The sequence below is a fragment of the Oryza sativa genome, chromosome 12 (genome assembly GCF_034140825.1).
Source record: "Oryza sativa Japonica Group chromosome 12, ASM3414082v1".
In the NCBI taxonomy this organism is placed as follows: Eukaryota; Viridiplantae; Streptophyta; class Magnoliopsida; order Poales; family Poaceae; genus Oryza; species Oryza sativa.
The window spans coordinates 19,539,398-19,554,803 of NC_089046.1; the positions used below are offsets into that span (position 1 = coordinate 19,539,398).

General features: G+C 42.5%; 1 protein-coding gene and 1 pseudogene across 1 annotated transcript; one reads left to right on the forward strand and one right to left on the reverse strand.

The window, feature by feature from the left end:
* Nucleotides 1–4,630: 4,630 nt before the first annotated feature.
* Nucleotides 4,631–9,822, forward strand: LOC4352271 (vacuolar protein sorting-associated protein 26A). Its single transcript, XM_015762978.3, has 11 exons — nucleotides 4,631–4,733; nucleotides 4,839–4,913; nucleotides 5,057–5,131; nucleotides 5,245–5,317; nucleotides 5,556–5,600; nucleotides 6,237–6,348; nucleotides 6,814–6,886; nucleotides 7,198–7,242; nucleotides 8,236–8,291; nucleotides 8,390–8,565; nucleotides 9,309–9,822. Exons 1-11 carry the CDS (start codon nucleotides 4,731–4,733, stop codon nucleotides 9,494–9,496), a joined length of 921 nt encoding a protein of 306 aa, XP_015618464.1. The 5' UTR covers nucleotides 4,631–4,730; the 3' UTR covers nucleotides 9,497–9,822.
* A 3,877-nt stretch (nucleotides 9,823–13,699) lies between these two features.
* On the reverse strand, nucleotides 13,700–14,922 carry LOC136354729 (uncharacterized; annotated as a pseudogene).
* Between the last annotated feature and the right edge of the window lie 484 nt (nucleotides 14,923–15,406).

Sequence of the window (15,406 nt, forward strand, 5' to 3'; positions counted from 1 at the left end):
CTCGATGGCCAAACCATGGATTGTTGAAGGATGATTGCACACTGTGAACTTGGAATTCACTTCAGTGAACTCAACTAAATCCTCGGTGGTCATGTCATCATCATCATCATTGATCATTTGTTCATTGCCTTTCATCAAACACTTGGTAGCTGTCACCATGCACAACTCATTATTATCAACCAAGCTTGTCGGAGATATGGGCCCGGGGGTATGCAAAGTAAAGGGAAGTTATCTTCCCCTCCAGCCACGTGGCTCTGCAAGCTGGCCCCACTCTCACACCTCGCGAGTCGCAAAAGCGACGGGGGGGCCTCGGGGCGCGACATCACCCCCTCGGGCTCTCCCGTTGCTTCGCCCCGAGGCCCTCGCCCAACTGCCAGTGGCGGGGGGAGAGAGCGAAAAGGGGACCCAAGTTGGACAGCCATAAATACGTGGCGCCCCAACCATCCCTCACCGCATTTAATGCGGTGAGGGCAGACGTGCGGTGCCGCCTAACTGACCCTCGTCAATCGGATGTGACCAGTCTGTGACCGGCCTGTTGCCGGTCACGTCCGATTGAACGGGCGGCCATGCCCCCACGTCGCCTCTGTATCCGGCAGAGTGGGGGTAGGTATGACCCGTCCCATCGAAGCGTCACTCGAAGGAGAGCTACCACAAGTCTACACTCATTTATGAGGGAATGACAGGGCTGTCCCCCGTGTCAGGCGGGGGCCGGCGCTGGGTCCCACTCAAAGACGGGCTGCTGCTTAGCTTCCCGGCGAAGGCACGGATCGTGGCCCGGTCAGAGTAAAGTGGGGTCCCCTCCCATGGAGGGGTAGGTAGAGGCAGCGCATGTGGTATCCTCTTGAGCTATAAAAGGAGGACCTTGCCCACCGAGACAAGGGGACGACTCTTAGAAAACCCGAACTCTAGGAGAAGAAAGGCGATAGCGCTCTCCGGAGTAAAGGAACCCTTGTAATACTCATCCATAATCCCAAACACAGGAGTAGGGTGTTACGCTCCATAGTGGCCCGAACCTGTATAACTCGATTGTGTACAAGCTAGCCAGCAGTCTTAGGGACGGATACGTGATTTCTAAGAGGCGAGCCTCTGCCCCCGGCCGAACTCACGAGAGGGGGGTCTCACGACTCCCCGCTATCGAGGGCCTTCCCTCGACAAAGCTGATTGAACTGAACTCATTACTGACCTCCAATGTGTTGAGGACTGATTTAGCGTTGGTGCTTGTAGCTACCACAACTCTAGTGATATCAACGCTCGCGGTTGACTCAACCTTGATGTCGCGGCATGTCATGAGCATGTTGGTGAGCGTGGCAATCATCTTGGCACACAACTCCTGGTGTCTCCTCTGGTTTCATTTCAACTTGAGCCATGTCACCCTCGACTTTGTCGGTCTTGATGGATGGCGGCGGTATTGCAATGGCAACTATGGTAGTTGAGGGCGTGGATGAGTTCATCGCGGCTGGGAACACATGTGATGATGCAGTAGGAGAACTCTCAATTGTTGACCTGGTGGTGGTTCTGCTTGATCCCAACGTCGAACACTTGGTAGGCGTCACGTCGGCGTTACCTCCGAACAAGGGCTGTGCATACTGAATGTCTAGCTGGCAGCACCCATCATAGATATTGTGGCCGTGGGTGGCAGAACGAGCCCTCTCCGCGTCATGGCTTGACATGAACGACACGAGAGCCTCGTCATGCCAAGCGCTCGTCGCAAGCACTTGCACTGCCACTGCTCCGTAGGCGTCATAGACCTGACATAGCACCTCGGTTGTTATTGGATAGAAGATGTGGCTCACGGTGACGTAAAAGGAAGGCACCTGAGTCGCCTCCTAGATAGCCCGACATTTCACCAAACAGGTGGTGGGCATCTCCTTCGAAGACACCACCACGAAGTTGCTGGCTGCCCCTCCCACCACCGACACTCTCCCACACTATCTCAACCCTGGAAACCCCACGAATTGACTGCTTTGATACCATATTGTCACGATCCCAGCTCATCCTCATCAATTCAACAAGCTTACACCCAAGAACACCCAATAATCCACAAGAATTAACTCAAGTAATTGGATACAAAGTAGCATAATGGAATTGGGGATCGGGGATGAGCATTGTAGATTGGGAATTAGAGAAAATAGACTGGGAATTGGAGAAACAGAAGTGGGGATTCAGAGAAGAACAGAGAACTGAAGAAGATAGAGGCCTCAGCCATTCATTCAAATCATCGATGCCTGTTCTCCACAAATTGAATCCTCAAAGAGATTCTTGGAAGGCTATATTAACTCGCTACTGGAGTTTAAGCAGTACCCCCAACCTGATCTAGCCAAAGGTAAACACGTGGTCAGCCTGTACACACCAAAATCCACCAGGGGGCGAAGCGACCAGAACAGCTACGTCGATGCGCAGTGGGTTAAACCGCAAGGGGGATGGATGAAAATCAACACGGATGGATCGTGTGACAGTAAAAATGGCAATGGGGGTGTGGGTGCTGTCGTGAGAGACAGTTCTGGGCGAGTGGTTCTTGCCCTGAGTCGTCATATAGATCGCTGCGGCAGTGCTTTGGAGGCCGAGCTCCTAGCTTGTAAAGAAGGTCTGAGTCTCGCTCTGCAGTACACTCTGTTGCCCTTAGTCCTAGAGACTGACTGCCTGGAGGCTTTGAAGCTGTTAAAGAGCAAGGAGAAGGTGATGTCGCCGGAGGTTTTTATTATCAGAGAGGCCAATTCTCTGCTTCAGGGGAATAGGGAGATTAAGTTTAGTAAAGGCCAGCGTTCGCAGAATCGAGTTAGTCACTTATTAGCTAATAAAGCTCGATGCGAGTATGTGAACGAAGTCTGGCTTGAAAACAGTTGTAATTTTATTTGTCAGCTTGTCAGTGATGACATTGGCTGAGTAATATATCCTATTTCCCCCGAAAAAAAAAATATCGATGCATGTTTTCTTGCTGGAGTGTGTACTTGTACTCTTGGATGACCTGCTCCTGGGCCAAGCCCCCTTTCTTACGGCAGCCAATATCCGGCCACTGGGATGTCCAGTACGTGACACCTGCATTCGAAGATTGAACAGAAATGGAAGGCGAGATCGGAACTGGAGGCATTGGGGTTGTCATTAGGGATTCTTCAGGCAAGGTTCTCTTGACCTCATGGCGTTACATCCGGAAGTACGCATCGGCATAAGAGTCAGAAATTATGTTCTGCTGTGAAGGCATTAGTCTTGCGACGGATGGATCCAAATGCCAGTGGTGCTTGAATCGGATTGCTCGACAACAATTGCAAGAATTTCCAGTAAAGGCCAAGACAGATCGCAATGGTCGTTTCTGATGCAGGAACTAAGGGGAAGATGGCGTGTGTCCAGGAGGTGAGTTTTAGTCATTGCCGAAGAAATTGTAATAGGGTAGCTCATGAACGGACGGCTCATTGTGCGATTTGGCGTGATCAAGCTCCGTCTTCAATTCAGCACATATTGCAACTAGATTGTAACCCTGTTATTTAATCAATAAAGCTCACCGTTCTTGTAAAAAAAATGTTTCCTTCTATCCTATCTTAACCCATTGTTTCAACCTTTATTTTAATTAAATTTATATATGTGAAATGTGTGCAGGCACTGTGTTTATTAAATAAGGTTATTTTTAGTCATTTGTCTATCATTCTAATATGTCCTTAATCCTTATAAATTCATTTTTATGGTACATAGATAATATATTTTATTTAATTGGAAAAGACAATGTTTAATGCATGGGTTAAAATTCTATGCCTGCGATAAAAATACGAAAATCCTTTGCGTCGAGTGCCTGATGGGGGGAGAAAAAATCGGGCGCCCGCGTCTTCCACGCCTCGCGCGCTGCCCCCACCACGCGCCCGACCATGTGAGTTGTTGCAATAAATCACCCGCATATTACAGAAACACTCTATTAAGAGGATCCGTTTCATTTTTTGTTCCATCAACCATGCTTCAGCTAGTGTATTCGTGATGTTTCACTATGTATGTATCAAATGTTGCAGTGGATTTTTATACTGTTTTAATAATTTCATCTTGATGGACACGTGGTTTGTCGATGTACACGGGGTTTAAGTGTTGCAATGGCTTAAAATTGTTTGTTGCATACATTGAACCAAATTGTTTCATCTAGCAATCTGACTGTGTTTCATGTTTTCTTTTTAAGAATTGAAACATTCTTTCGCTATTTGCTGAAACATTATTTTTATATAGGGTAAAACAACGCCTAATTTTGTGTAAACCGTTATTTCATACGTTGTAGCAAAATGTTTTATGAGATGATTTGGTTGTGTTTCAGCTTTTTAAAAAATTAAAACATTTTCAATCTATTTAGTGAAATATTTTCGATTTATACGGTGAAACAGCGCCTGATTTTTTTTAAAGAAAAATCGGACGCTCGTAGGCGCCTTGATAAAAATACCTTTGTCACGTAATGAACGCGGTGACAACATTTCCTTTGTTACATAAAAGATGAGAGTTTTAGAGGGAACTAAAAAGGCTCAGAAAATAAAATCTCGCAAAGGTTTAGATTTGGGAAAGGAAAATTTTCTCCATTTGATCTGTTGTGTGGACCCCACCTGTCAGTCTCACCTGGCAATCCCGACCCGAATTTCTACTAGCGGAAGAAGAAAAAAAGAAAAACAATTTCCATCCGCCGATCCCCTCCGATCTCGAATTCTCGACCTCCCTTCCTCCTTCGCCGCCGCCGCCGCCGCTCGTCGCCGGCCACCTCCACCGCCGCCATGGTAACCTCTCCCCAACTGCATCAGGAGTAGCGGACACACCCCTGCTCCGCCCTAACCAAAACCCTGACGACGAGCTTCTCTCTGTCTCTGTGTGTGTGTGGCCAGAACTACATCGTCGGAGCGTTCAAGCCGCCCTGCGACATCTCCATCGCCTTCTCCGACGCCAGGTCGCGGAAGCAGGTAAGCTCCTTCCCCGCCTTCCCCGTTCCCCTATCGCCTCCGCGCCCGCACGACCCGGGTGGATTGGGTTCTTGTAAGGATCGTTGCGAGCAGCGCCGCCCCCAATATTGGTTGGTTCACTCGTGTGTTTTGCTGTTGTGCAGATCGCGGTCAAGAATGACAATGGGAGGACGGTGATGGTGCCGGTCTTCCAGAGCCTGGAGACCATATCCGGGGAGGTACTGTTGTTTGTTCAGCTTCATCCTACCTTCTGTGATTCTTCTGGCTGGAGATGGGTGTGTTGGGGAGGATTTGTGAAATGCAGTTGATGACATGATGTGTGTGTGGTCAGGTGTCGGTAGTGCCGGTTCCGGGCAAGAGGATCGAGCACTTGGGTGTCAAGATTGAGTTACTGGGTCAGATAGGTATGCTATGCTAAATTGCGGATTTCGCAAGCCTCAAAGTGACTCTTCAATATATGTGGTGGCACTTTAGAGTATTTTTCTATTCACCTCTAAATTACTATACCTTTTTTTGTTGTTTTTGTTGTGCACAACCTTTGTGTATAATCAATTGTTTAGACAATCTGTTTAGCTGTCAATGTTGTAAGTTGTTCTGATTGTCCCAACTTCATCTAATCTTCCTTTGGGTACAATGTTGCAGAGCTTTATTTGGAGCGAGGCAAATTCTATGACTTCACTTCATTGGGTGAGTGCTGAATATATATCTGATGATTTTTATTGATCAGGGCACTTCGATAAGTTTATATGGATGGCATTGCTTTGGAATGCATGTGATTCTTTCACCTGTTTGTTTAGTATAACTCTTTTCATCCTGATACTTTCCTGGGATTGTAGAAATATTAGCTGGCATTGTTGGGTTTTTTACTTTTAATGCCTTCGATCTGCGAGAGGGAGGGAGAGAGGGAGGGAGGGAGTTTATTTGATGTTTAAAATTCTTTTTAGTAGTGGTGAGAACTATATGTATAAATGAATAAGGCTGAGAGATTAGCAGTACATATTTGTTCTGAAATTACTCAGGTATGGAAAGCTATTATGGGCATTTATCATATCATCATCACCGTTCACCCAACCGTCTTTCCCAATGGTCACTATACCTGATATTATGGCTGGTACATGCTGGTGTTGGATAAAAGCAGCTGCTAGGAGTCTGGAAACAGAACTAGAACCATCAAGCATACAGAAGAATCTTCAGAGATTTCTGTTCAGCTGTTTGTTTGTTTTTTCTTGGTTGCTGATGCTTGCTTGCAATCATGAAGCTATTTCATAACCAGGCACCTGCAAGAAGCTACCATGATCTGAGGTGTCTTCTTTGCCCATGCAGTGCGTGAGCTAGATATTCCTGGTGAAATTTACGAGAAGAAAACATATCCATTCGAGTTTTCCACTGTTGAAATGCCTTATGAATCTTACAATGGAACAAATGTCAGATTAAGGTATGCAAATGGTATGTTTTAAAGTTCCTTTATTAATTTTTAGGGAATTTTAACATTGACCAGTGCTGTGTCTCTATAAGTCAAGGACGCATGGCTCACTCTGCAGTTGTATCAGAGATGATTTCTTCTGAATGATCTGTCTGTGTAATAGTATACAACAGTGTAATATAAAGAATATCCCATTTGATCTACAATATTGACTTAACTGAAAATAATTACATATTTCTTAGACTTGTGCTGTTGTGCATGCTCATATCTACTCAATCTGAGTGGGACACAACTATATATGTTTTTGTTTTTACCCTAGTATATTTACTGTATAAGCAAATTGTGGTTCCGGTTTATATTAATCATTACAACTTTCTGGACACGCAATATGAGTTAGTAATGGGTTTGTCATTTGGTGCTGCATAAATAGCTTTAGTGAAATATCTATAAAGGTAAAACTAACACTTATGCTTTTAGATATATTTTGAAGGTTACGATCAGCCGAAACATTATGGGCATGGGCAGCATTGTGGAGTTCCGTGAGTTCTGTGTAAGTCTCGAGATGATCATGTGCCAGTGTGCCACCAGCATTGATGAAAACAATGTGTTTAGTTATTTATTACCTTTTTTAAAGACAAGCTTTAAATTTGGTAATTTCATGGATTTCATTGGATTTTATGTAGGCTTATTATTTATTATTGTGTTGTGAATTGTCACATGATTCCTGATATTCTTTTCCTGAAACTTCAGTAGTATTTTCATATTTCAAAAATAAATTCAACACATTGCATTTCTGGTGTTGTAGTATCATCTGCATAATATTTTTCTATAGGAGTTTTAATTTTTTTATATTATTTACAGGTAAGAAATTACTCTCCTGCCCCCACAATCAACAACAGTATCAAGGTGAGTTGTCATTGATGATGTAAGATGCTTTTCATTTCATACCTTTCAGATGTGTCTGTCTATGGCACGTCTTCACAAAACAATACAGCTCCTAGTATTTGTATTGTGTAATGCTAGTAGTTTACCTGGAGATCACAATTCACGCATCCATGCAAATACATTTGGTAATATTTCAGGAGCGTGTAGAGGAAGCGCACACGTGCGTGTGCATATGGTAGTGTGCGTGTGGGCTGTGTGCATCCAGTTCTGCTTTCTTAGAGAAGTTCTCAAGTAGCTTATCTGGTGGCTTCACCAATGCTTGCAGGCTTAACCTATCTGGCTTAACTAGGTTGTTCAACTTCCAGTCCAGTCCTCTGCATGGTGCAAAGTTATGCACATCCACTTTACCAGGATTGTACAGTCCTAATGTATGCCTTAAGTTTATTTTTGTTTTGGTCTTTTTGGGCAAGTGACAATTGTATTTATTCTCAGAAACAAAGTTGTCTGGCATGATATTATGAGTTTTGATAATATTTCCTAAAGTAGCGGAAAATTTAAAACACTACAACCCTCCAGGATGGACCCTGGAAATTTGTGATTTGTGCATCTCACAAATGGTGGTTCTTCCTACTTTTGATTTTTCATCAGTCAAGTATTCAACAATAGGCACCACTTTGCAAATGGTGTCTGCATTTGATGGTTAATTGACTAATTCTTATAGTTGATTCCCCTGAAATATGCTGATTAGATCGCTTCGTTAAGATCGTACCTTTTAATTGTGCTTATCAGCTGCTATTGTTTTTTCTGATATTCCTGTAGATTGTAGCTGCATAATATTTTATTCCGTTGTGGCCAACAGTATTTTTTTTCTTGACTAACATACACTGTTCGGCACTTCTATTTCTTGACTAACATGCTATTCGCCATGGTCACAGTGATGCTTTATTTAGTGTGTGTGAAAGACATGAAGACATATTTGGTTATGTAACTCTTGATCTTGCATGTTCCTTTCAGATGGAAGTTGGAATTGAGGATTGCTTACATATTGAGTTCGAATACAGCAAAAGCAAGTAAGAAGATAGGCTTAGTTGGCTGTCTGTTCTGACATGTTCCTCAATGTGGCATCCACAGCGTTTGCTTACATTGAAACATTCTTATTCTTATTCAGGTACCATCTCAAGGATGTGATTATTGGGAAGATCTACTTTCTTCTTGTCAGAATAAAGATAAAAAACATGGAACTAGAAGTACGTCGTAGGGAATCAACAGGAGCAGGCTCTAGTGCATATGTTGAGACTGAAACTCTTGCAAAGTTTGAGTTGATGGATGGTGCTCCTGTCAGAGGTACGTTTTTGTAATTTTTTTCATTTTTAATATATTTTTGAATGTACAGTTCCTTTACATGCTGATCCTTGTCTTGTTGCTTGATATTTAAAGTGACATGCTTTGGAGTTATAAATAACTTATTTGTGGACCACATGGTTGCATGCTTTTCATGAATCTTTTTTGTGGTATGATAGTTGCAACAATTTGCTGATTACCTTAAACTCAAAGCTTGGTAGTAACGTTTGCAAAACAGCAAAACACATGAATTTTAATGAATTTCAAGCCTATATGATACTCTGGTAGATCTGTAGATGCAAGTCTATTTTAGTTATTTAGTGATCCTGCAGGGGTTTCTTCTCAATTATCACGATGCACTGTGGAAGTGCACTTTCCCTGCTTGAAACAATTCCTATATACTTTAATTATGATTTAGGAAATATCAGCCCCAGTAGAGCTAAACATTCACTTGAGAACTTTCCAACTTGATCCCATGTATACTTGAAGTAGGACTGGCTGCAAGGATCCTAATTAATACTAAAGCAAATTGTGTGGTGCATAAAGTAATATCAACATTTCCTTCCGATGTTTATAGAGGTAAAAGTTATAACCGTCATATTCCGTTTCGTTCAGCACCGCCAACGTTCAAAGCTTCTCATTCTAGTGAGTAGTGATATTCGGTATTTAGCTTCTTGCATGATCTCTCTGCTTGCAAGGATATTGCTTTGCTGTGAACTTGAGGTAACTGTTTTTTTTTTTTCCAGGAGAATCCATCCCGGTGAGGCTATTCTTGACGCCTTACGAGCTGACCCCTTCGTATCGGAACATAAACAACAAGTTCAGCGTCAAGTACTACCTGAATCTGGTCCTTGTTGATGAGGAAGATAGGAGGTACTTCAAGCAGCAAGAGATCACCATGTATCGCCTTCTAGAAACCCCCCAGGCTTCCTAGATTCCAAACTGGAGCAGCAAGATGTTTTTCGATTCTCAGGTTTTGTACAAGCTAGCATCGAGGTTAGGGCAATGGCGTACTTACATGTATATAAACTCCAGAAGAGCTCGGCAGTTCACTAGTGCTGCTCTCCAAATCACATTTCTTTGTTTCTGTATCTTCTTGTCCTCTGTGTGCTTATGGTAGACCCTTTGATTCATGTGGAGTATATGTGCATTACCTCCCCCTGTTTATTTCTGTTTCTTGAAAGTAATCTGTCCGAAGACCTTATGTGTATTATCTCACAAGGATCTTTGTTAATTCACTTGATTGAAGTTTTGCAGTGATGATTGAAGTTTTGCAGTGATGCATAACATGCTTCATTAAGTAAGCCGATACCAGTTTTACAGTTTACTTGGCATGAGTGTAATATAAATAAGTCTAACTAATGTACTCTTTCCGTCCCATAATATAAGGGATTTTGACATTTTGCTGGTACTGTTTGACCACTCGTCTTATTCAAAAAATTTGTGTAAATATAAAAAACGAAAAGTTGTGCTCAAATTACATTGGATAATAAAATAAGTAAAAATAAATAAATAATAATTTTAAATTTTTTTAAATAAGACGAATGATCAAACAGTATAAGCAAAATGTTGAAATCCACGAGGGAGTAATGTAGAGAGTTTCATTCTGCCCTTAGTTGTGCGTCTCTTTCGTTTCGATTTTGGAGTTTGGAGTATACGTCTATACCATCCATATCCCCATCGTCCCCTGCCTTTGCTCTTCCTGGCTTCCTGCGGCTCCCATCCTTCTCTAATCTTGGTTTCCTTCACAATGTGCTGTACGCCTGTACATGTGCAATTTTCTTAACATTTTCTCTCTTTTTCTTCCTGTGCATGTGCATTCTGACTCAGCTATCTATGTGGGGTTGTGGGGGAGGTAAAGGTAAATCCTGATGCCCAATTTTATTGCAGGTGAAATAATCATAACAATGAAAGGTATTATGCTGTTCTGGAGCAATCGATCAAGTAATCCATTACTTTGGGGTGTTAGTGTTGTCTATTGGATCATCTAGGTTTAGATCTAGTCAGGTGGTTCTATTTGCGATGGATGATTGAACAACAGTAGAGAATAAGGGAAAGGGTTTAGGGATGTGACAGGTTGACACGTTGGATGAAGAGGAAGTCCCGGCCATCGTCGTTGTCGTCGCTCTGCTTGACGCGGGCGGCGGCGGCGACGGTGGTCGTGACGGCGACGGTGCTGCGCGGCAGTGGCGGTCGTAGGGGATCCCGGCGAGGTCGTGGCGCGGCGGTGGAGTCTTCCCGTCATTGGCTGCGCCCCTCGATCGGTTAGGGTTTTTGGGGTGGAGTGGCGACGGCGACGAACCTCGTGTCATGTGCGTCCCGTCCTCCACCCCTCTTTATATGGCACAGTGTGACGGGGGGCCATCAGCCATTGGGCTGGGCGCCCCCGATCAGGGCGCGGGTCAAGGCCCCCTTGAGCCTAACGGCTCAAGGGGAGGGAGATCTATCTAACATTCTCCCCCTTGATCTCACTATTTCTTTTAGCTTTTTCTATTCCATCACAGATTTACATATAGAGCATGTTTCATCGTCACGGTTAATTACCGATGGATTCGACAGCCACTATACACATCTCTATTTAGAAACAGATACTTTAACTTTTGGGCCCTATAGTCCAGGATTCATAAGGCTTCCCTTAAACCCATGCATGCTACATGTTCCTTGAACATGTTGGGAGGTTGGCCTTTTATGAGCGGATCCACGAGCATCCTTTCTGTTCTTATGTGCTCGAGACTGATTGTTTGATCCCGGACTTTGTCTTTCACAATATAGTACTTTATGTCAATGTGTTTGGCAACACCACTTGACTGATTGTTGTGAGAGTACATTACTGCGGGTTTGCTATCGCAGTATAACTTTAGTGGTTTCTCAATACTGTCAACCACCTTTAAACCTGGGTATGAACTTCTTTAGCCAGTTCACCTGCCCCGTTGCCTCATAGCATGCTATAAACTCGGCATACATAGTAGACCCTGCAGTGATGGTCTGTTTTGAGCTTTTCCATGAAATAGCTCCTACTGCCAGGGTGAACACGTATCCCGATGTTGACTTTGTATTATCTTTTGCAGAGTCAGAATCCGAATACCCCACTATCTGGAGCGATTCTGATTTTCTGTAAGACATCATGAGGCCTTTTGTTCCTTGTAATCACGCAAGACTTTCTATACCAAATTCCAGTGCTCTAGGCCTAGATTACTTTGAAATCTGCCAAGTAACCCGGTAACAAATACCAAGTCAGGTCGTGTGCACACTTGCGTGTACTGTAGGCTTCCTACAGCTGACGCATATGGCTTTGTTTTCATTTCATTGAGCTCATACTGATTCTGGGACATTGCGATGCCCCATACTTTTCGCCTTTGACTATAGGAGCAGGTGTAGCACTGCATCTATACATGTTAAATTTCTTCAATACCTTTTTTATATATGCCTTTTGAGAAAGTCCCAATGCATACTATGTTCTATTTCGGTGAATCTCTATGCCCAAACATATGAAGCCTCACCGAGGTCTTTCATGTCAAAATTTGAGGACAAGAATTTCTTTATTTCCTGCAGTAGATTGACATCACTACTAGCCAGTAGAACGTCATCTACATACAGAATTAGGAAAATGAATCTCCCATTCTTAACTTTGAATCAATACAGTTGTCCTCGATATTCTCTTGAAAAACCCAAATTTCTTTATTGTTCCATCAAACTTCAAGTAGCACTGTCTCGAAGCTTTGCTTTAATCCATAAATGGATCTCTTTATACGGCATCCTATATTTTCGTTTCCTTTCATGACGAAACCTTTCGGTTGTGCCATGTATACTTTTTTCTTCAAATCACCATTTAGAAATTCCGTTTTTACATCCATCTGATGTAATTCCAAATCATAATGTGCCACTAGTGCCATTATAATCATGAAAGAATCTTTACAAGAGACTGGAGAAAAGTCTCATTGTAATCAATGCCTTCTCTTTGCGTGAAAACTTTTGCCACAAGTCGCGCTTTAAACTTTTCTACATTCCCTCTAGAGTCATATTTGGTTTTGTAGACCCATTTACACCCTACTGATTTGGCTCCTTTAGGAATTTCTTTTAAATCCCAGACATCATTTAATTTCATTGATTTCATTCCATCTTTCATGGCTTCCAACCATTCAGATGAGCGAGCGCTTCTCATGGCCTCTTTATATGAGGTGGGATCATCCTCCATATGCGACTCTTCTATATTATAAACATGATAGTCATCACGGATAGCCGATCTTCTGACTCTTCAAGACCTTCTAGGGGCCTCCACATTTGGCACATTATCTGTTTGAGGCTGTTGCAGCTCCTCCTCTGGTGTGGCAATAATTTCTATTGAATCCTGTAAAATGGGTTCCCCACTTTCATTCATTGTTGCCACAGGAGAGATAACAACAGGTGTTGGTACCGCAATGGCATGCATTGCTGGCACAACATTAGTAGGTAGAGAGAAGAAAGGTTCCTGAGTCGACGGAGCAGGTACAGACATCCGCCTCTCCTCAAGATCAATTTCTCGAACTACCGAGCTCCCCCTAATCATTTCGTCTTCCAAGAAGACGGTGTGTATCGTTTCTACAAACTTTGTACAACTGTTTGGACAGTAGAAACGATAACCCTTTGATCTTTCAGAATAGCCAATAAAATGGCAGCTTACTGTTTTGGGATTCAATTTCCCAAGATTTGGGTTAAATACTTTGGCCTCTGCAGGACTCCCACACACACGGAGGATCCATAGCTCATACGGTGTTTTGGGCACCAATGCATTGTATGCATTGTTCTAAAGCTGAGAACTCCAATGGAGGAAGAATTATATTCTTAACCAGTCTCTCAATTCTCCCCCTCGAAATATGGCCTAAACGTCAATGCCATAATTTCGATGAGACATCAGGAGTTCGCTTTCTTTTCTTTTGTCAACGAGGACACAACATTCACATTCTCAGAAAGAGATAACAAATAAAGCTGATCTTGCAACACAAGACCAATACATGCATTATTATACCATAGTTCACATTTGCCATTTCCAAAATGGCAATCATATCTATCAAAATCCAATTTGGATACACTTATTATTAAGTTTCTTTGCAAAGAAGGGACATAAAAACATCTGGAAGTAAAAGTGTGAAGCCATTCGTGAGTTCTAGGCGAAGATCTCCAACAGCTTCAACTTTTGCTTCAACTCCATTGGCAACTCTAATGGATCTTTCACTTCTTTGCGTAGTCCTCATTGAACGGAATCCCTTTAAACAATTACACACATGAATAGTTACTCCAGAATCAATCCACCATGTGGATCTAGAATAACCAATCATAATGAGATTCATTTACAAATGTAATAATGTTCTCACCTTTCTTTGCCATGATCACTGTCAGGAAGTCAGGACGATCTTTCTTGGAATGTCTTGTCTTCTTGCAGTGGAGACACTGATCCTGTCTCAACTGTGAACTGTTGTTTCTGAGGCAGATGTTGAGGCTGTTTTTCTTTTGAGGATGGTGACCTGTGGCTCTTTTCCTTATCTTTAACAAGGTTAAAGGAGCCACCATTGGTCTCTTTGAGTCTTTCCTCCTCTTGGACACAATTAGAGATGAGCTCTTCAATATTCCATTTTTCTGGATTTATTTTGTAGTTGACAACAAGGTTGTCAAAGTTCTTTGGCAAAGAGGACATAACCAGATGGACCAGAAAGTCATCTCAGATGCCCACATCTTTTTTGCTTCAACTTAGAAGCCATGTTGCCCATCCTAAGAATGTAGTCTTTTACACCACCTCCATGGTATCTCTCTGTCACAAGCTACTTTATCAGCTGTGTCGCATAAAACTTTGAAGAACCAGTAAACTGGCTCTTTATACTTTCGAGGTACATAGAGACGGTGTCATACTCTGGGATTGAGCCCAATTTGGTTGGCTCAATCGTGTTCTTTACCGTAGCCAAACAGTTCTTGTTGGCTAAGGACCATTTCGTATGCTCAATGTCATACGACATGATGAGGGAAGCATTGTCCCTCTCTCTCTTTTGCCATTCAGCATTTGACTCATTTTCACCTCTGAAAAGTTCAGCAGGTTCCATAGGACATGGGGTAGTCAACACCCAGTCCACCTGTCCCAAGATAAAAGCAAGGTCGAGTTCTCTTTTCCATTCTTCGTAGTTATCTCCTTTCAGGGTCGGAATATCTTTAATGTAACCCATCAAGGAGTAGCCACCTAAGATAATCATGTATTGTGAGAACAAAATTAACATTAAAATTATTATGTATTAAGTCTACATCACCGTTGGGCAGAAAATAGACATAACACATAGAGCCATAACTATAACATTGCAATTATCAACGTTGGTCAGAAAATTACAACATCATAGCACATAATTAATGTTCCTAAAATCAAATTCTCCCGTTGGTTCGAAATTTAATTTTAGAAACACTAATTTTCATCAATTTCATCTATTTGCAGTGGAAGATCTATATACAATTCATATAAACAATAACAAAACTCTGTTGTTTACTCTCTGTAAAAATTCGCCCGTTGGTTCAAATTTAAACAGAGGTAAAACTTGAAAAACAATTCAAAATTCTATTGTAATTTGCATGAAAATATACAAAATACCTGTTCAGAAACATTTCTCACATTTATCTATTCTCTAAACAATTTTCACGTTGGTTCAAATTGCTTAGAAATAAACACAATCATTAAACATATTGAAAATGCTTCCTTCGGCCGAGGGACTTTTATTAAACTTCTTTTTCTTCTTTTCCTTCTTTCTTTCGGCCGAGGGACCTAAAGTGGACTTTTGGCCGGTCTGGCCCGTCCGGCCCGCGGCCACCAGCCGACCGTCACCATCCGGCC